The following is a 20,164-nucleotide window of genomic DNA, read 5'->3' on the forward strand; positions in this document are numbered from 1 at the left end:
ACCAATAAGGGTTTCACCTGGATTCACCTGGTCAGTCTGTGATGGAAGGAGCAGCTGTTGTTCATGTTTGGTAGAGTTTGTGTATATGAACACCCACCTGTGTCTGAAGCACAGTAATCATCTGGTCCTTCTCCTCCAGGGCAGCATCAAACTCCTCCTGAATGTGCTTTTTCGTCTGCTGGTCCACCTGCAACTCCTGGGGAGGAACAAGTCATACTCAAGGTTCACAGCACTCAGAGAATCGTGTTTCTATACTTTCTACATACTGTATAGGGAACAGTGCTTCTAGTGAGATATTTTGTGATTGACTGAATGGCCGTCGTACTGCTCACTGAACCACTGATCTACAATAACACCTTACTTCCCAAACAACTACTCATTATGTGATCAAGATAAGTAGTTATGTGCATTACCTTGCTCACACTGATGGCCTTGTCAAACACTATCACGGTTCAGAGCCAGAGATGACTAGTGTTGCTTATCAAACACTATCACGGTTCAGAGCCAGAGAAGACTAGTGTTGCTTATCAAACACTATCACGGTTCAGAGCCAGAGAAGACTAGTGTTGCTTATCAAACACCATCAAGGAGCCAGAGAAGACTAGTGTTGCTTATCAAACACTATCATGGTTCAGAGAAGACTAGTGTTACTTATCAAACACTATCAAGGAGCCAGAGAAGACTAGTGTTGCTTATCAAACACTATCATGGTTCAGAGAAGACTAGTGTTACTTATCAAACACTATCATGGAGCCAGAGAAGACTAGTGTTGCTTATCAAACACTATCATGGTTCAGAGAAGACTAGTGTTACTTATCAAACACTATCATGGTTCAGAGAAGACTAGTGTTGCTTATCAAACACTATCATGGAGCCAGAGAAGACTAGTGTTGCTTATAAAACACTATCATGGTTCAGAGAAGACTAGTGCTGCTTATCAAACACCATCATGGTTCAGAACCAGAGAGGACTAGTGTTGCTTATCAAACACCATCATGGTTTAGAGCCAGAGAAGACTAGTGTTGCTAAACTTCCTACATGTAGGACACACTACACCATTTCAACCAGGGCAGGGTTTATTTTCTACAAATGCAGGTTTGAGTCTCAGTAAATTACATCCTGAACACATCACACAAGTCACCTACAATGCCTTATCTTGTTCTGATAATGAAAGTATGCCGTTAGCTGACCTCCTGCTCCATCCTCTTTAATTGTCTTAGCTGACCTTCTCCATATTCTCTTTCCTTGACTTAGCTGACCTCCTGCTCCATCCTCTTTCCTTGTCTTAGCTGACCTCCTCCATGTTATCTTTCCTTGTCTTAGCTGACCTCCTGCTCCATATTATTTCCTTGACTTAGCTGACCTCCTTCTCCATATTCTCTTTCCTTGACTTAGCTGACCTCCTTCTCCATATTCTCTTTCCTTGTCTTAGCTGACCTCCTGCTCCATATTCTCTTTCCTTGTCTTAGCTGACCTCCTTCTCCATATTCTCTTTCCTTGTCTTAGCTGACCTTCTCCATATTCTCTTTCCGTGTCTTAGCTGACCTCCTGCTCCATATTCTCTTTCCTTGACTTAGCTGACCTGCTCCATATTCTCTTTCCTTGACTTAGCTGACCTCCTGCTCCATATTCTCTTTCCTTGACTTAGCTGACCTCCTGCTCCATATTCTCTTTCCTTGACTTAGCTGACCTCCTCCATATTCTCTTTCCTTGACTTAGCTGACCTCCTGCTCCATATTCTCTTTCCTTGACTTAGCTGACCTCCTGCTCCATATTCTCTTTCCTTGACTTAGCTGACCTCCTGCTCCATATTCTCTTTCCTTGACTTAGCTGACCTCCTGCTCCATATTATATTTCCTTGACTTAGCTGACCTCCTTCTCCATATTCTCTTTCCTTGTCTTAGCTGACCTCCTTCTCCATATTCTCTTTCCTTGTCTTAGATGACCTCCTTCTCCATATTCTCTTTCCGTGTCTTAGCTGACCTGCTCCATATTCTCTTTCCTTGTCTTAGCTGACCTCCTGCTCCATATTCTCTTTCCTTGACTTAGCTGACCTGCTCCATATTCTCTTTCCTTGACTTAGCTGACCTCCTCCATATTCTCTTTCCTTGACTTAGCTGACCTCCTGCTCCATCCTCTTTCCTTGAATTAGCTGACCTCCTGCTCCATCCTCTTTCCTTGACTTAGCTGACCTCCTGCTCAATATTCTCTTTCCTTGACTTAGCTGACCTCCTGCTCCATATTCTCTTTCCTTGACTTAGCTGACCTCCTGCTCCATATTCTCTTTCCTTGACTTAGCTGACCTCCTGCTCCATATTCTCTTTCCTTGACTTAGCTGACCTCCTGCTCCATATTCTCTTTCCTTGACTTAGCTGACCTCCTGCTCCATATTCTCTTTCCTTGTCTTAGCTGACCTCCTGCTCCATATTCTCTTTCCTTGACTTAGCTGACCTGCTCCATATTCTCTTTCCTTGTCTTAGCTGACCTGCTCCATATTCTCTTTCCTTGTCTTAGCTGACCTGCTCCATATTCTCTTTCCTTGTCTTAGCTGACCTCCTGCTCCATATTCTCTTTCCTTGACTTAGCTGACCTCCTGCTCCATATTATATTTCCTTGTCTTAGCTGACCTCCTGCTCCATATTCTCTTTCCTTGTCTTAGCTGACCTCCTGCTCCATATTCTCTTTCCTTGTCTTAGCTGACCTCCTGCTCCATATTCTCTTTCCTTGTCTTAGCTGACCTCCTGCTCCATATTCTCTTTCCTTGTCTTAGCTGACCTCCTGCTCCGGTCTTCCTTTAGCTCATCCCGCTTTTTTTTGTCATGACCGATAAAGAATTCAGGAGTTCCAACTCTACTGCTGTGACTCAGGGGTGGTCTGCGTCTTAAAAGCTTTTGAGTTCAATCAGAGAGAGTAACGGGTAATAACAGAGTGCTTTTGGACTAAAATAAGACCCCATAAACAGTACTTTGATAGAGTTCAACATTTTACAGGTTTTTATCAGAGAGAGAGATGCTGGTCCTACTCGTACCTCTCTCAACTCCCCTATCCTACAGAGGGCTTTGTCTTGACTCTGGCTTAGAATGGTCTGAGGAGAAAAGCAGAACATCAGTGTAGTTAATGAGAAGCATTTAGTGAGTGTGGATAGAAGTGTTTTCCATCCTCCAATAGTACACAGCATGTCTATATGTAATCTGGTATTGAGGCAGTTTAGGAAAATTACCTGGCTTTTCTCTTTCTCTCTCTGTACCGTTCTGTAGGTAGTGACCAACTGGGCGGGGGAGTGAACACAGAGAAAGACAGAGAGACAAACAGAAAAAGAGAAATCGATGGAATGATAAAGACAATGGTTAGAAAGGTAAATCAAACATGGACATGTATGCATAGCAGGCCCAGTCCCTACTCATCTGAATTAGAGGCCGACTATATGAGAGAGACGACTGATCATAGTGACTGGTACATCAGAGGTGTATTATAGACATACAGCATCCTAACTTCCTGCTCTAGATCATAGTCACTCATTACTTGCTGAAACAGTAATCACCTATTGATTGCATAGTTATTACACTTTGATTTCTTTTGAGACTCATTTCTACAAGCCACCTCAGCGCATTTGAACCCCCACCTCAGAGCATTTGAACCCCCACCTCAGAGCATTTGAACCCCCACCTCAGAGCATTTGAACCCCCACCTCAGAGCATTTGAACCCCCACCTCAGAGTATTTCCCTCTGTAGTTCCCCAGGCTCTTCTCCACCCTGTGTAGCCGATGGATCAGCTGTTCTCTAGACAGGGCAGACAGGACCTCAGGGCTACCATATGACTCCTCTGCCTCGCTCTCAATGTCTGATGGAGGGTCGTAGGCTGGGGTGGGAGGGTTGGCAGAGGGGGAGGCCAGGGCCTCATTCTCCCCCATGGGGGTGAGGGAGTTGAGAGAGGGGCTGCGGTTCAAGCCCTCTTTGGGCGGGGAACGGAAGAGGCCCTCGGCCCGGCTGGCACCGCGGAGGAGGAGAGACTCCACAGAGGGGACACGGAGCTTCTGGGTAAACGACTGGGACTCCTCTCTCTGTGTGGAGAAGGACAGGACAGTGGAGTGTATTACTTAATTCATTTCCATGATAGCCAACTACACTGAACTGAAATGCATGTACATAGCCTTTGCTAGAGACTAGAGGTCGACCTCTACTAGAGACATGGGATAAGAATGAGGGTTAAAGAACAAAGCCACTCCTTCTGTTAAACTATCTACATCCAGATGTTTATCAGAATGCATCTTCTATTACCCCTGCAGATGATTCACTGTCATAGCAACTTTATAACAACCTTCATTCTTAGTTGCTTTACCTGTTCTGAAATTAGGACATAACAGCCACATTTAAAGGATAAGGTAAAAAGGATGAACAAGCTAGAGGAAGATGTTAGGAGGATGGGTATGAACTTGCCTGAGGAGAAGCCCTCCCATCTCCATTGAGGCTTCCTCTGGGGGATCCTGCAGTGCCTCTCTATGGCAGGAGAGAAAGAGGTTAGAACAAACGTAACCATGGGTTAGTCAGGGGTGTCTCTGAAGTGGCACTCTATAACATAGATAGTGAACTACTTGGACCAGGCCCAAACAGCCTATTCCCTATAAAAGTGCACTACTTTTGAATATGGACCCTGTTGAAAGAGTAGTGCACTATATAGGGGTACCTGGACCTGTTAGTCTTCCATATGTCCCACACCCAGCCAGCCCTGGTACCTGGACCTGTTAGTCTTCCATATGTCCCACACCCAGCCAGCACTGTAGTGCTACGCCCTGATGACTCTGTACAGGGTCAAGCAATATTAGCCCTGATGACTCTGTACAGGGTCAAGCAATATTAGCCCTGATGACTCTGTACAGGGTCAAGCAATATTAGCCCTGATGACTCTGTACAGGGTCAAGCAATATTAGCCCTGATGACTCTGTACAGGGTCAAGCAATATTAGCAGGGCCATCTAATATACATGGCTCTGAACATCAGTATTGCTAGGACAGGAACAATGCAAGGCACTGTAGTTGGGTACCCTCATGGAAACTTGGGAGAAAACAGCGGGGTTAAACTACAACATAGAAGGCATCTCTCTACTGTAGTTTACAGGTATAGTAACAGAACAGAGAGGGGTTCAAATAGAACTACAAGTGATAGCCATTAGAAACTACAATGGGTAGCCATTTTTCTGCTCAGCAGCCATAACAAACAAACAAACAAACAGTCAAACTCAATTAGGAGCCAGCAGCTGAAGATGAAGGACAAAGGCTTGGCATTGCTGTACATGTGTCACTGCAGCAGGATGCTATTGTAGGCTAGCTGGAGCGTAGTATTGTGACCGTTATCTGGGTGGGCTGGATGGTTCAGACCATTTGTTAACTGGTTAACACTTTCCTCTTCCTGTTCACTCTCCTCCTTCCCATTGGTCTTTTGGAAACAGACATATTGCACAGTCAGAAGTAATCTCACACACCTATCTAAGCATGTCTGATATTGATCATACTAGATAATTTTATTTTAAAGGTCAAATTACAGTATCTATGGAACCAAGAAAATGAAATAGTCTACTTTAGATAACGCTTCATAGAATGACCTGAAAATATTGAATCACTACACAGCAGCAACCCCAGTTCACAAAGTGGTAACCTATATATGAGAGGCAGCTTTTTGTGACACAGATGAGAAAGGACACACTTCACAATGTGTTTGGTCTGCTGTAAGGCTACAAAGCTGGGTCTGCTTTGACTACAATAAAACAGGCATTTGCCTTTGGGCCAGAGTTCAGGCCTAGTGTGTTTTGTAGGTCATACCACTGACCGTGCCTCACAGGCACACAAAGAAAAGACAGAGTGGTGGAACACAGGCTAGCCCTGAATCAGTTATGTACAGTGCCTTGCGAAAGTATTCGGCCCCCTTGAACTTTGCGACCTTTTGCCACATTTCAGGCTTCAAACATAAAGATATAAAACTGTATTTTTTTGTGAAGAATCAACAACAAGTGGGACACAATCATGAAGTGGAACGACATTTATTGGATATTTCAAACTTTTTTAACAAATCAAAAACTGAAAAATTGGGCGTGCAAAATTATTCAGCCCCTTTACTTTCAGTGCAGCAAAGTCTCTCCAGAAGTTCAGTGAGGATCTCTGAATGATCCAATGTTGACCTAAATGACTAATGATGATAAATACAATCCACCTGTGTGTAATCAAGTCTCCGTATAAATGCACCTGCACTGTGATAGTCTCAGAGGTCCGTTAAAAGCGCAGAGAGCATCATGAAGAACAAGGAACACACCAGGCAGGTCCGAGATACTGTTGTGAAGAAGTTTAAAGCCGGATTTGGATACAAAAAGATTTCCCAAGCTTTAAACATCCCAAGGAGCACTGTGCAAGCGATAATATTGAAATGGAAGAGTATCAGACCACTGCAAATCTACCAAGACCTGGCCGTCCCTCTAAACTTTCAGCTCATACAAGGAGAAGACTGATCAGAGATGCAGCCAAGAGGCCCATGATCACTCTGGATGAACTGCAGAGATCTACAGCTGAGGTGGGAGACTCTGTCCATAGGACAACAATCAGTCGTATATTGCACAAATCTGGCCTTTATGGAAGAGTGGCAAGAAGAAAGCCATTTCTTAAAGATATCCATAAAAAGTGTTGTTTAAAGTTTGCCACAAGCCACCTGGGAGACACACCAAACATGTGGAAGAAGGTGCTCTGGTCAGATGAAACCAAAATTGAACTTTTTGGCAACAATGCAAAACGTTATGTTTGGCGTAAAAGCAACACAGCTCATCACACTGAACACACCATCCCCACTGTCAAACATGGTGGTGGCAGCATCATGGTCTGGGCCTGCTTTTCTTCAGCAGGGACAGGGAAGATGGTTAAAATTGATGGGAAGATGGATGGAGCCAAATACAGGACCATTCTGGAAGAAAACCTGATGGAGTCTGCAAAAGACCTGAGACTGGGACGGAGATTTGTCTTCCAACAAGACAATGATCCAAAACATAAAGCAAAATCTACAATGGAATGGTTCAAAAATAAACATATCCAGGTGTTAGAATGGCCAAGTCAAAGTCCAGACCTGAATCCAATCGAGAATCTGTGGAAAGAACTGAAAACTGCTGTTCACAAATGCTCTCCATCCAACCTCACTGAGCTCGAGCTGTTTTGCAAAGAGGAATGGGAAAAAATGTCAGTCTCTCGATGTGCAAAACTGATAGAGATATACCCCAAGCGACTTACAGCTGTAATCGCAGCAAAGGGTGGCGCTACAAAGTATTAACTTAAGGGGGCTGAATCATTTTGCACGCCCAATTTTTCTGTTTTTGATTTGTTAAAAAAGTTTGAAATATCCAATAAATGTCGTTCCACTTCATGATTGTGTCCCACTTGTTGTTGATTCTTCACAAAAAAATACAGTTTTATATCTTTATGTTTGAAGCCTGAAATGTGGCAAAAGGTCGCAAAGTTCAAGGGGGCCGAATACTTTCGCAAGGCACTGTATGGCCTAACGTCATGCTGTACTGGTGTCATTCTACAACACATCCCCATTGCCACAACATCTACAAACACAGCCAGTGGTTAACATGGACAGGTTAGTATGCCACTATTGTGTTACACGATCCCGTCTAGGATCCTGGCTAGGTTAGGTCATGTGTGCTAGACAAGGCACAGTCCGATGCAGGAAGTGAGCTGTGGATCATTCTGGGAAGATGTTCCCTTCACTCAGTCCTCTTTTCCAGGTCTGACAGGACATGTGAAGGCAGTAATGGAGGAAACTAGGTGGAGCTGTTGCTTAGCCTACAACTAACCGATTGTCTCAGATCTAAGAAGGGACGTAAACAAGGGCAAGATAACATCTTCCTGGAATGAAACAGAATCACTATGGTAAATAGTACTGGACATCTGGTTGTGAAGACTGAAGGATGCAGTCTCGTACAGTCTGTCATGGTGTGTAAGTGACAGCAATCAGCCATTCGTCCAGTTTGCTCCCTACTCCTTCCCCATCAATAATGGAAGATCTGAGGGGGCTGGATAGGTAAAAGCAGGGTAGAGGTGGAGCTCTGTAGTGGTATAAGCAGGGTAGTGGTGGAGCTCTGTAGTGGTATAAGCAGGGTAGTGGTGGAGCAGGATGTGGTCTCTGTAGTGGTATAAGCAGGGTAGTGGTGGAGCAGGATGTGGTCTCTGTAGTGGTATAAGCAGGGTAGTGGTGGAGCAGGATGTGGTCTCTGTAGTGGTATAAGCAGGGTAGAGGTGGAGCTCTGTAGTGGTATAAGCAGGGTAGTGGTGGAGCTCTGTAGTGGTATAAGCAGGGTAGTGGTGGAGCAGGATGTGGTCTCTGTAGTGGTATAAGCAGGGTAGTGGTGGAGCAGGATGTGGTCTCTGTAGTGGTATAAGCAGGGTAGTGGTGGAGCAGGATGTGGTCTCTGTAGTGGTATAAGCAGGGTAGTGGTGGAGCAGGATGTGGTCTCTGTAGTGGTATAAGCAGGGTAGTGGTGGAGCAGGATGTGGTCTCTGTAGTGGTATAAGCAGGGTAGAGGTGGAGCTCTGTAGTGGTATAAGCAGGGTAGAGGTGGAGCTCTGTAGTGGTATAAGCAGGGTAGTGGTGGAGCTCTGTAGTGGTATAAGCAGGGTAGTGGTGGAGCTCTGTAGTGGTATAAGCAGGGTAGTGGTGGAGCAGGATGTGGTCTCTGTAGTGGTATAAGCAGGGTAGTGGTGGAGCAGGATGTGGTCTCTGTAGTGGTATAAGCAGGGTAGTGGTGGAGCAGGATGTGGTCTCTGTAGTGGTATAAGCAGGGTAGAGGTGGAGCTCTGTAGTGGTATAAGCAGGGTAGTGGTGGAGCTCTGTAGTGGTATAAGCAGGGTAGTGGTGGAGCTCTGTAGTGGTATAAGCAGGGTAGTGGTGGAGCTCTGTAGTGGTATAAGCAGGGTAGTGGTGGAGCAGGATGTGGTCTCTGTAGTGGTATAAGCAGGGTAGAGGTGGAGCTCTGTAGTGGTATAAGCAGGGTAGTGGTGGAGCTCTGTAGTGGTATAAGCAGGGTAGTGGTGGAGCTCTGTAGTGGTATAAGCAGGGTAGTGGTGGAGCTCTGTAGTGGTATAAGCAGGGTAGTGGTGGAGCTCTGTAGTGGTATAAGCAGGGTAGTGGTGGAGCTCTGTAGTGGTATAAGCAGGGTAGTGGTGGAGCTCTGTAGTGGTATAAGCAGGGTAGTGGTGGAGCTCTGTAGTGGTATAAGCAGGGTAGAGGTGGAGCTCTGTAGTGGTATAAGCAGGGTAGAGGTGGAGCTCTGTAGTGGTATAAGCAGGGTAGTGGTGGAGCTCTGTAGTGGTATAAGCAGGGTAGTGGTGGAGCTCTGTAGTGGTATAAGCAGGGTAGTGGTGGAGCTCTGTAGTGGTATAAGCAGGGTAGTGGTGGAGCTCTGTAGTGGTATAAGCAGGGTAGAGGTGGAGCTCTGTAGTGGTATAAGCAGGGTAGAGGTGGAGCTCTGTAGTGGTATAAGCAGGGTAGTGGTGGAGCTCTGTAGTGGTATAAGCAGGGTAGTGGTGGAGCTCTGTAGTGGTATAAGCAGGGTAGTGGTGGAGCTCTGTAGTGGTATAAGCAGGGTAGAGGTGGAGCTCTGTAGTGGTATAAGCAGGGTAGAGGTGGAGCTCTGTAGTGGTATAAGCAGGGTAGAGGTGGAGCTCTGTAGTGGTATAAGCAGGGTAGAGGTGGAGCTCTGTAGTGGTATAAGCAGGGTAGAGGTGGAGCTCTGTAGTGGTATAAGCAGGGTAGAGGTGGAGCTCTGTAGTGGTATAAGCAGGGTAGAGGTGGAGCTCTGTAGTGGTATAAGCAGGGTAGTGGTGGAGCTCTGTAGTGGTATAAGCAGGGTAGTGGTGGAGCTCTGTAGTGGTATAAGCAGGGTAGTGGTGGAGCAGGATGTGGTCTCTGTAGTGGTATAAGCAGGGTAGTGGTGGAGCAGGATGTGGTCTCTGTAGTGGTATAAGCAGGGTAGTGGTGGAGCAGGATGTGGTCTCTGTAGTGGTATAAGCAGGGTAGTGGTGGAGCAGGATGTGGTCTCTGTAGTGGTATAAGCAGGGTAGTGGTGGAGCAGGATGTGGTCTCTGTAGTGGTATAAGCAGGGTAGTGGTGGAGCAGGATGTGGTCTCTGTAGTGGTATAAGCAGGGTAGTGGTGGAGCAGGATGTGGTCTCTGTAGTGGTATAAGCAGGGTAGTGGTGGGGTGGAGCAGGATGTGGTCTCTGTAGTGGTATAAGCAGGGTAGTGGTGGAGCTCTGTAGTGGTATAAGCAGGGTAGAGGTGGAGCTCTGTAGTGGTATAAGCAGGGTAGTGGTGGAGCTCTGTAGTGGTATAAGCAGGGTAGAGGTGGAGCTCTGTAGTGGTATAAGCAGGGTAGTGGTGGAGCAGGATGTGGTCTCTGTAGTGGTATAAGCAGGGTAGTGGTGGAGCAGGATGTGGTCTCTGTAGTGGTATAAGCAGGGTAGTGGTGGAGCAGGATGTGGTCTCTGTAGTGGTATAAGCAGGGTAGAGGTGGAGCAGGATGTGGTGTCTGTAGTGGTATAAGCAGGGTAGTGGTGGAGCAGGATGTGGTCTCTGTAGTGGTATAAGCAGGGTAGTGGTGGAGCAGGATGTGGTCTCTGTAGTGGTAAAAGCAGGGTAGAGGTGGAGCTCTGTAGTGGTATAAGCAGGGTAGAGGTGGAGCTCTGTAGTGGTATAAGCAGGGTAGAGGTGGAGCTCTGTAGTGGTATAAGCAGGGTAGAGGTGGAGCTCTGTAGTGGTATAAGCAGGGTAGAGGTGGAGCTCTGTAGTGGTATAAGCAGGGTAGAGGTGGAGCTCTGTAGTGGTATAAGCAGGGTAGAGGTGGAGCTCTGTAGTGGTATAAGCAGGGTAGAGGTGGAGCTCTGTAGTGGTATAAGCAGGGTAGAGGTGGAGCTCTGTAGTGGTATAAGCAGGGTAGTGGTGGAGCAGGATGTGGTCTCTGTAGTGGTATAAGCAGGGTAGTGGTGGAGCAGGATGTGGTCTCTGTAGTGGTATAAGCAGGGTAGTGGTGGAGCAGGATGTGGTCTCTGTAGTGGTATAAGCAGGGTAGTGGTGGAGCAGGATGTGGTCTCTGTAGTGGTATAAGCAGGGTAGTGGTGGAGCAGGATGTGGTCTCTGTAGTGGTATAAGCAGGGTAGTGGTGGAGCAGGATGTGGTCTCTGTAGTGGTATAAGCAGGGTAGTGGTGGAGCAGGATGTGGTCTCTGTAGTGGTATAAGCAGGGTAGTGGTGGAGCAGGATGTGGTCTCTGTAGTGGTATAAGCAGGGTAGTGGTGGAGCAGGATGTGGTCTCTGTAGTGGTATAAGCAGGGTAGTGGTGGAGCAGGATGTGGTCTCTGTAGTGGTATAAGCAGGGTAGTGGTGGAGCAGGATGTGGTCTCTGTAGTGGTATAAGCAGGGTAGTGGTGGAGCAGGATGTGGTCTCTGTAGTGGTATAAGCAGGGTAGTGGTGGAGCAGGATGTGGTCTCTGTAGTGGTATAAGCAGGGTAGTGGTGGAGCAGGATGTGGTCTCTGTAGTGGTATAAGCAGGGTAGTGGTGGAGCAGGATGTGGTCTCTGTAGTGGTATAAGCAGGGTAGTGGTGGAGCAGGATGTGGTGTCTGTAGTGGTATAAGCAGGGTAGAGGTGGAGCAGGATGTGGTCTCTGTAGTGGTATAAGCAGGGTAGAGGTGGAGCAGGATGTGGTCTCTGTAGTGGTATAAGCAGGGTAGTGGTGGAGCAGGATGTGGTGTCTGTAGTGGTATAAGCAGGGTAGTGGTGGAGTAGGAAGTGGTCTCTGTAGTGGTATAAGCAGGGTAGAGGTGGCGCAGGATGTGGTGTCTGTAGTAGTACAGTCTCTCAGGCCAGAGCAGATAAGTAAGGGCTATCTCTAGCAGATTACTACGAGTACTGGTCTAGTGGTACTGTGTCAACAGCTAACTATCCAGCCTAACTTGGCTTCCAAACCCCAGGTGATGGAATGTCAAGGACATATGCAGTCAAACACAATAAGAAACTTGGTTAATAGGATGGCTGCTAGCCTAGAGGGCTCCAAGAGGGCTAACATGGAAAGGTTAGTATGCCACTATTGTGTTACACTGAACAGCTCTTTGCAGTGTGAGAAACAAATACATTTATAAAAAGGTACGTTTACTTCCAGTTAAGGGTTTTATCAACACACAGTCACAAACAGGTTATATTTATGGGCTAATATTAGGAAATAATTCATACTTAACATTGCTCAAAGCAGCAACACATCTGAGTCAGTACCTTAATTTAAACAATTTGCCTATTATTTGCAATATCTGTTGGTTGTACTCTACACTTATAGTCAGGTAATGTTTGATGAAAGATGACATGGTTCAATGGTGACAGTAGTGTAGGCCACATGTTAATTCTAAAGCAGTGTGATGACAACCTAGAGAAGGATTAGGCCCATCTCTAAACGCAGATAATGTGCAAATCCTCCAGATAGACGAGGCTCGCCAGCACAACCTGCTCTGTTTTTCAAAAGCAATCTAGCCTACAGCCTAGTCAAGTTATCAAGGTGGGGTCAAACTAGCTTGTAGCCTAGTCTAGTTGCCTGTAGCCTAGTCAAGTTAGCAGGGTAGGGTCAAACTAGCTTGTAGCCTAGTCTAGTTACCAGGATGGGCTCAAACTAGCCTGTAGCCTAGTCTAGTTACCAGGGTGGGGTCAAACAAGCTTGTAGCCTTGTCTAGTTACCAGGGTGGGCTCAAACTAGCCTGTAGCCTAGTCTAGTTACCAGGGTGGGGTCAAACAAGCTTGTAGCCTAGTCTAGTTACCAGGGTGGGGTCAAACAAGCTTGTAGCCTAGTCTAGTTACCAGGGTGGGGTCAAACTAGCTTGTAGCCTAGTCTAGTTACAAGGGTGGGGTCAAACTAGCCTACAGCCTAGTCTAGTTACCAGGGTGGGGTCAAACTAGCTTGTAGCCTAGTCTAGTTACAAGGGTGGGGTCAAACTAGCCTACAGCCTAGTCTAGTTACCAGGGTGGGGTCAAACTAGCTTGTAGCCTAGTCTAGTTACAAGGGTGGGGTCAAACTAGCCTACAGCCTAGTCTAGTTACCAGGGTGGGGTCAAACTAGCTTGTAGCCTAGTCTAGTTACAAGGGTGGGGTCAAACTAGCCTACAGCCTAGTCTAGTTACCAGGGTGGGGTCAATTTAGCCTCTCTGGAGAGACCTAAAAATAGCTGTGCAGTGAAGCTCCCCATCCAAACTGGCAGAGCTTGAGAGGATCTGCAGAAAAGAATGGGAGAAACTCCCCAAATACAGGTGTGCCAAGCTTGTAGAGTCATACTCAAGAAGACTCGAGGCTCTAACCGCTGCCAAAGTTGCTTCAACAAAGTACTGGATAAAGGGTCTGAATACTTATGTAAACGTGATGAGGTTAAAAAATATATATTAGAATACATTTGCAATAATTTCTAAAAACCTGTTTTAATTTGTCATTATGGGGTATTGTGCATAGTTTGATGAGGAAAAAAAAAAGATTTAATACATTTTATAATAAGGCTGTAACATAACAAAATGTGGAAAAAGTCAAGGGGTCTGAATTAGAGGTCGACTGATTATGATTTTTCAACGCCGATACCGATTAAATCGGCCGATTTCATTTTATTTGTAATAATGACAATTACAACAATACTGAATGAACACTTATTTTAACTTAATATAATACATCAATAAAATCAATTTAGCTTCAAATAAATAATGAAACATGCTAAATTTGGTTTAAATAATGCAAAAACAAAGTGTTGGAGAAGAAAGTAAAAGTGCAATATGTGTAATGTAAGAAAGCTAACGTTTCAGTTCCTTGCTCAGAACATGAGAACATATGAAAGCTGGTGGTTCCTTTTAACATGAGTCTTCAATATTTCCAGGTAAGAAGTTTTAGGTTGTAGTTATTATAGGAATTATAGGACTATTTCCCTCTAAACCATTTGTATTTAATTAATCGTTGACTATTGGATGTTCTTACAGTCACTTTAGTATTGCCAGTGTAACCGTATAGCTTCCGTCCCTCTCCTCGCTCCTCCCTGGGCTCGAACCAGCAACACAACGACAACAGCCACCATATCGAAGCAGCGTTACCCATGCAGAGCAAGGGAAACAACCACTCCAAGGCTCGGAGCGAGTGAGTGACGTTTGAAACGCTAATAGCTTTCTTACATGGCAAATATTGCATGTTTACTTTCTTCTCCAACACTTTGTTTTTGCATTATTTAAACCAAATTTAACATGTTTCATTATTTATTTGAAGCTAAATTGATTTTATTGATGTATTATATTAAGTTAAAATAAGTGTTCATTCAGTATTGTTGTAATTGTCATTTTACAAATAAAATAAAATAAAATAAAAATCGTTATCGGCGTTTTTTGGTCCTCCAATAATCGGTATCGGCGTTGAAAAATCGTAATCGGTCGACCTCTAGTCCTAACCGACTTCCCAAAACTAGTTTGTTATCAAGAAATTTGTGGAGTGGTTGAAAAACTAGTTTTAATGACTCCAACCTAAGTGTATGTAAACTTCCGACTTCAACTGTATTAATAATTATATAGTTAATATAAGTAGACATGCAATCATTATTGACTGTAGCGCATCTAAAGCAACCACAAGCTACCGGTGGCTGAAAACACAATCATCACTTCAAGGGCGGTGCATTTAAAAAATAATTCCTTCATCCCTCCCTCACCCTGCAAGTGTCCACTTAATTTGAGGGCTGAGGGGATTGGGTGTCTTTTAATGCTGCAGTCCAAACACTTAAAAAAGACACACCCTATCCCCTCAGCCCTCAAATTAAGTGGACACTTCTGATGACGTACCATGACGCCTGACAAGTATACACTTAAGGGGCTAGGGAGGAAGGAATCATTTTTAAATGGACCACCTTGGCCGGAAATTCAGCACTCATTCATTCCGCGATGATAGTGTTTTCAGCCACCAGTAGCTTGTGGGTGCTTTATATGCGCTGCAGTCAATTATGATTGCATGTCTACTTACATTAAATATATAATTATTAATATAAGCCTACTGTATAATAGCTAGCTAAATAGCATTAGTCTGCCTAACTGGAACTTATGAAGAAGAAAACGAATAATTATACAATTTCCAAAAGCTAAACAAACAAAAACATCATTACTTTTATGAGATGTGTTTGTGCCTTCATGTACATTAGTAGCATAATTTCGAACTTATTTACATTCGTTTTTACTTACACTTGTATGTTGAGGTTTAAATTTTTGGCTAATTTTCTTACCGGCTGTACAATCGTCACGAAATGAATTATGGGGAGATTCAGGCCCGAAGTGAACATAATTGCAAACTCGATTAAAAACGAGGGGAGGAGGGCTTACTTTCCCTTGCTTGGCTAATAATTTGGACCACCCCCCAAGATGGCGACGGGGATTCTCCCAAGTGCATAAGGTGAGGGTAAGTCTAAGTGTTTGGACTGCAACAAGGTCCTTATGCTTCCAAAACCGTACAGCAAGCAACGGCGTGTTAATGTTCCGATTGAAAGTCGGAGCGCTTAAAAAAGATGCTACACATAGGATGTATTTTTTATTTTTGCACTGTAATTTCAGAAAGTGTCCATAATATCTGGCGCTAATAGTAGAATGATAGTGTTTCGCAGTATTACATACTTACCCGCCAGTGTTGTGATTGGCTTTAATATTCACCTATTGATTTCTCCCGCCAGAGTGGCATCTTTCATCACTGGAAAAGCTGTTCTGACTTTGGTTGTCATCTAGTGGAAATCACTGCCATTTCCTGGTTGCTAAAATGCTACCCTGTTCGCTCAATTTCAGGTTATGTGAGAACATGCACTGAATGGTGTAGGGAATCATTGCACAATATCTAAAGCGCTGTGAAATATTTTAAATAACTAAAAATATAAGCTATTGAAAATATATTTAATGGTACAATGATTCCCAACCATTTTCAATGCTTGTATTCTCACAAACCGAAATTGAGCAAACAGTGTAGAATTTTTGCAACCAGGAAGTGACAGACCAATTTTCACTAGATAACCCAGCCAGAAAGACAGAACAGCTATCCCAGTTTGTCAACAGATGCTGCTCCGGTGGGAGAAAACAATTGGCAATCACAACACTGGCGGGTAAGTAATACTGTGAAACACTATCATTCCACTATTACTGCAGATATGGACATTTTCTGAAATTACAATGCAGAATGTTTATAAAATTCCCTCGTCCAATGTCAATGACTTATGTATAATGGAACTGAGAGTCATGATTAAGGCCAAGGACTAGTAGGAACTAACTAGCTAACATTACAGTACTAGTTAAGTGTCTCAGTCAATTAATTATGTAAAGATGCCCTGGCTGGCACAGACAACAACAATTGATTTGATTATATTTATGTAAAACAAGAACTATTGTTTTAGTGTTTCTAACATGACACTAGCTAGTATAGATTAGTTTAATTAGCCAACTAATATATACATCAATGATGTCGCTCTTGCTGCTGGTGATTCTCTGATCCACCTCTACACATACGACAGCATTTCTGTATACTTCTGGCCCTTCTTTGGACACTGTGTTAACTAACCTCCAGGCGAGCTTCAATGCCATTCAACTCTCCTTCCATGGCCTCCAACTGCTCTTAAATGCTAGTAAAACTAAATGCATGCTCTTCAACCGATCGCTGCCTGCACCTGCCCGCCCGCCCGTCCAGCATCACTACTCTGGACGGTTCTAGGTGTCTGGCTAGACTGACCTAGGTGTCTGGCTAGACTGTAAACTCTCCTTCCAGACTCACATTAAGCATCTCCAATCCAAAATTAAATCTAGAATTGGCTTCCTATTTCGTAACAAAGCATCCTTCACTCATGCTGCCAAACATACCCTCGTAAAACTGACCATCCTGCCGATCCTTGACTTCGGCGATGTCAATTACAAAATAGCCTACAACACTCTACTCTGCAAATTGGATGCAGTCAATCACAGTGCCATCCGTCTTGTCACCAAAGCCCCATATACTACCCACCACTGCAACCTGTATGCTCTCATTGGCTGGCCCTCGCTTCAAATTCGTCGCCAAACGCATTGGCTCCAGGTCATCTATAAGTCTTTGCTAAGGTAAAGCCCAGCCTTATCTCAACTCACTGGTCACCATAGCAGCACCCACCCATAGCACACGCTCCAGCAGGTATATTTCACTGGTCACCCCCAAAGCCAATTCCTCTTTGGCAGCCTTTCCTTCCAGTTCTCTGTTGCCAACGACTGGAACGAATTGCAAAAATCACTAAAGCTGGAGACTCCCATCTCCCACACTAGCTTTAAGCACCAGCTGTCAGAGCAGCTCACAGATCACTGCACCTGTACATAACCCATCTGTAATTAGCCCATCCAACTTGCACCCCAGTATCTCTACTTGCACAATCATCTTCTGCACATCTATCACTCCAGTGTTAAATTGCTAAATTGTAAATATTTCGCCACTATGGCCCATTTACTGCCTTACCTCCCTTATCTTACCTCATTTGCACACACTGTATTTAGACTTTTTCTATAGTATTATTGACTGTATGTTTGTTTATTCCATGTGTAACTCTGTTGTTGTATGTGTCGAACTGCTTTGCTTTATCTTAGCCAGGTCGCAGTTGTAAATGAGAACAAGTTCTCATTCACAACTAGCCTACCAGGTTAAATAAAGGTTAAATAAATAAAACTAACTTGAGACTTTAGTTCTGAGCTGCTCAGACTATCGATTATAAGCAGTAACTAACTAGACATTAGTTTCGTTTTACAGAATAGTACTAGTAGCAGGGAGATCCTAGCTAGACATGAGTGCGGTTATACATGTTGTGTTTAACCGAAAACAATAAGGTAGCAAGCAAGCCTAGACTTAGGTTCTAGTTATCTAGCTAGCTTCGCAAATCAAAATAATGTATTCTCTGCTAACTAACGTTAGCTAGCTTGCTAACGCTGTAGCTCGACCAGCTGAGCCTGACAACTAGCTAACGTTAGCTGAACCAACCTGCTGGGCCTGTTGCGGTGACTGCGCATTCCTTTGCGCCGATTGCTCCTCGTTCATCTTTTGCTTTAGTTTCATAAACATATTATCACCCAGATTCTGTACTTCCAAGTGAAATATATTGTTTTAAAATGTAATTCCTGCATCCAGCATTCTTACTGGTCGCTAGTCTTTCATATCTTGCAGGTGACTAGAGCGCATGTGCAGCCGGCGTGGAGCAAAATTAGCAACCGAGTGGCCATCACAGATACATTCATTATTATTTTAATTGTTAATATTGTAAATGTATCACTTAATAATCTCCAAAGTACGCTTTTGGCAATATGTACATTGTTACATTATGCCGTTAAAGCAAATTTTATTGAATTGATAGAACAACATGCCAGATATTTCCCCGGATGTATAAATGTGAAGCATCCGGTTTGCTTTCCAACCACTACTCACTACCAAATAAAGTGATGAAAGGAGACCCAGGGTTTCTCCCAGCTTCAGTGGGAGAAGCTGGAGCTAGATTGAGTTTGGCCAACATTCTGCACATTTTCTCATCGATAAGACATTTGATCTCCGTACAGTTTTGTTTTTTGTTTACAAAACTAGAATCTACAAAAAATAGAATGGACTGTGTTTTGTACACTTTACCCTTTGCCAAAGTATAAATAAATTGCGTTGTTTAGGACTTTATAGAGTAGGCGTTACCTAACATATGCAAATAAATGTTAGAATGCGCCAATAGGATCTCACTATCTGTGCTTGGTTCTGCCCCCTCCTTGCCTCTTCTGCCCGCTATGATTAATTTGCTCACATTGGAAACGAAAGGCTCTGGTCTATCTTGAGTTAGTTACAGTTGTTGCTGCTTTTGTTACAGTATTGACTTGCCTAGTTAAATGAAGGTCAAATTTTAAAAACAAAGGGCAAGAAGGTAGAGACAAAACACCAGTCTCAACGTCAACAGTGAAGAGGCTACTCTGGGATGCTGGCCTTCTGAAGCAGAGTTCCTCTGTCCAGTGTCTGTGTTCTTTTGCCCATCTTAATATTGTATTTTTATTGGCCAGACTGAGATGTCTTTTTCTTTGCAACTCTGCCTAGAAGGCCAGCATCCCAGAGTCGCCTCTTCACTGTTGACGTTGAGACTGGTGTTTTGCGGGTACTATTTAATGAAGCTACCAGTTGAGGACTTGTAGGGCATCTGTTTCTCAAACTAGACACGCTAATGTACTTGTCCTCTTGCTCAGTTGTGCACCAGAGACTCCTAGGGAGTAGTACACAGCATTGTATGAGATCTTGAGTTTTTTGGCAATTTCTCACATGGCATGGGCATCATTTCTCAGAACAAGAATAGACTGACGAGTTTCAGAAGAAAGTGCTTTGTTTCTGGCCATTTTGAGCCTGTAATCGAACCCACAAATGTTGATGCTCCAGATACTCAACTAGTCTAAAGAAGGCCAGTTTTATTGCTTTAATCAGAACAACAGTTTTCAGCTGCATTAAAATCATTTAAAAATGATTTTCTAATGATCAATCAGCTTTTTAAAATTATAAACTTGGATTAGCTAACATAACGTGCCATTGGAACACAGGAGTGATGGTTGCTGATAATGGGCCTCTGTACGCTTATGTAGATATTCAGTAAAAAAAAAAAAATGCTGTTTCCAGCAACAATAATAATTTACAACATTAACGATGTCTACACTGTATTTCGGATCAATTGGATGTTGTTTTAATGGACAAAACATTTGCTTTTCTTTAAAAAACAAGGACCCCACACTTTTGAACGGTAGTGCATTTCCAGTTTGTGACTCTGTTATTGGGATCTCCATCCATATATATTTCGAAATTGTTTGTAAAAATATATATTTGTAACACTGTCATGTTGCACTGAGCCTTGCTGTTAGAAAACCACATCAGTGTCCAACTTTCGGGTGTCACAGATGCACCTCCCTGACTTCACTCCTCAACTTTCGTCTGTAAGTTTTTATTTGATTAAAAAAATTAGTTGGTTGCTTTGATTACCATTCAAACGAGCCCAATATTAAGCTATGGCAAGCACAGTGGGACAAATTATGCACATTATGGGTTTGAGGGTGTTCGGCACTTCTTAGTTCGAAGAAACGACTAGCA

The 20,164-nt window shown here is 43.9% G+C and overlaps 1 protein-coding gene across 1 annotated transcript in view; it reads right to left on the minus strand.

The window, feature by feature from the left end:
- Positions 1-18,265, minus strand: part of LOC139381406 (golgin subfamily A member 4-like) — a 55,794-nt gene extending 37,529 nt beyond the window's left edge. The window contains exons 1-6 of the mRNA XM_071124907.1: positions 18,050-18,265; positions 4,438-4,497; positions 3,711-4,061; positions 3,221-3,268; positions 3,029-3,085; positions 98-196 (exon numbers count right to left, since the gene is read on the minus strand). Coding sequence (XP_070981008.1) covers positions 98-196; positions 3,029-3,085; positions 3,221-3,268; positions 3,711-4,061; positions 4,438-4,497; positions 18,050-18,130 — 696 coding nt within the window. The 5' untranslated portion in view covers positions 18,131-18,265. The remainder of the gene's footprint in view (positions 1-97; positions 197-3,028; positions 3,086-3,220; positions 3,269-3,710; positions 4,062-4,437; positions 4,498-18,049) is intronic.
- Between the last annotated feature and the right edge of the window lie 1,899 nt (positions 18,266-20,164).

Source organism: Oncorhynchus clarkii, chromosome 23 (genome assembly GCF_045791955.1).
Source record: "Oncorhynchus clarkii lewisi isolate Uvic-CL-2024 chromosome 23, UVic_Ocla_1.0, whole genome shotgun sequence".
Classification (NCBI taxonomy): domain Eukaryota; kingdom Metazoa; phylum Chordata; class Actinopteri; order Salmoniformes; family Salmonidae; genus Oncorhynchus; species Oncorhynchus clarkii.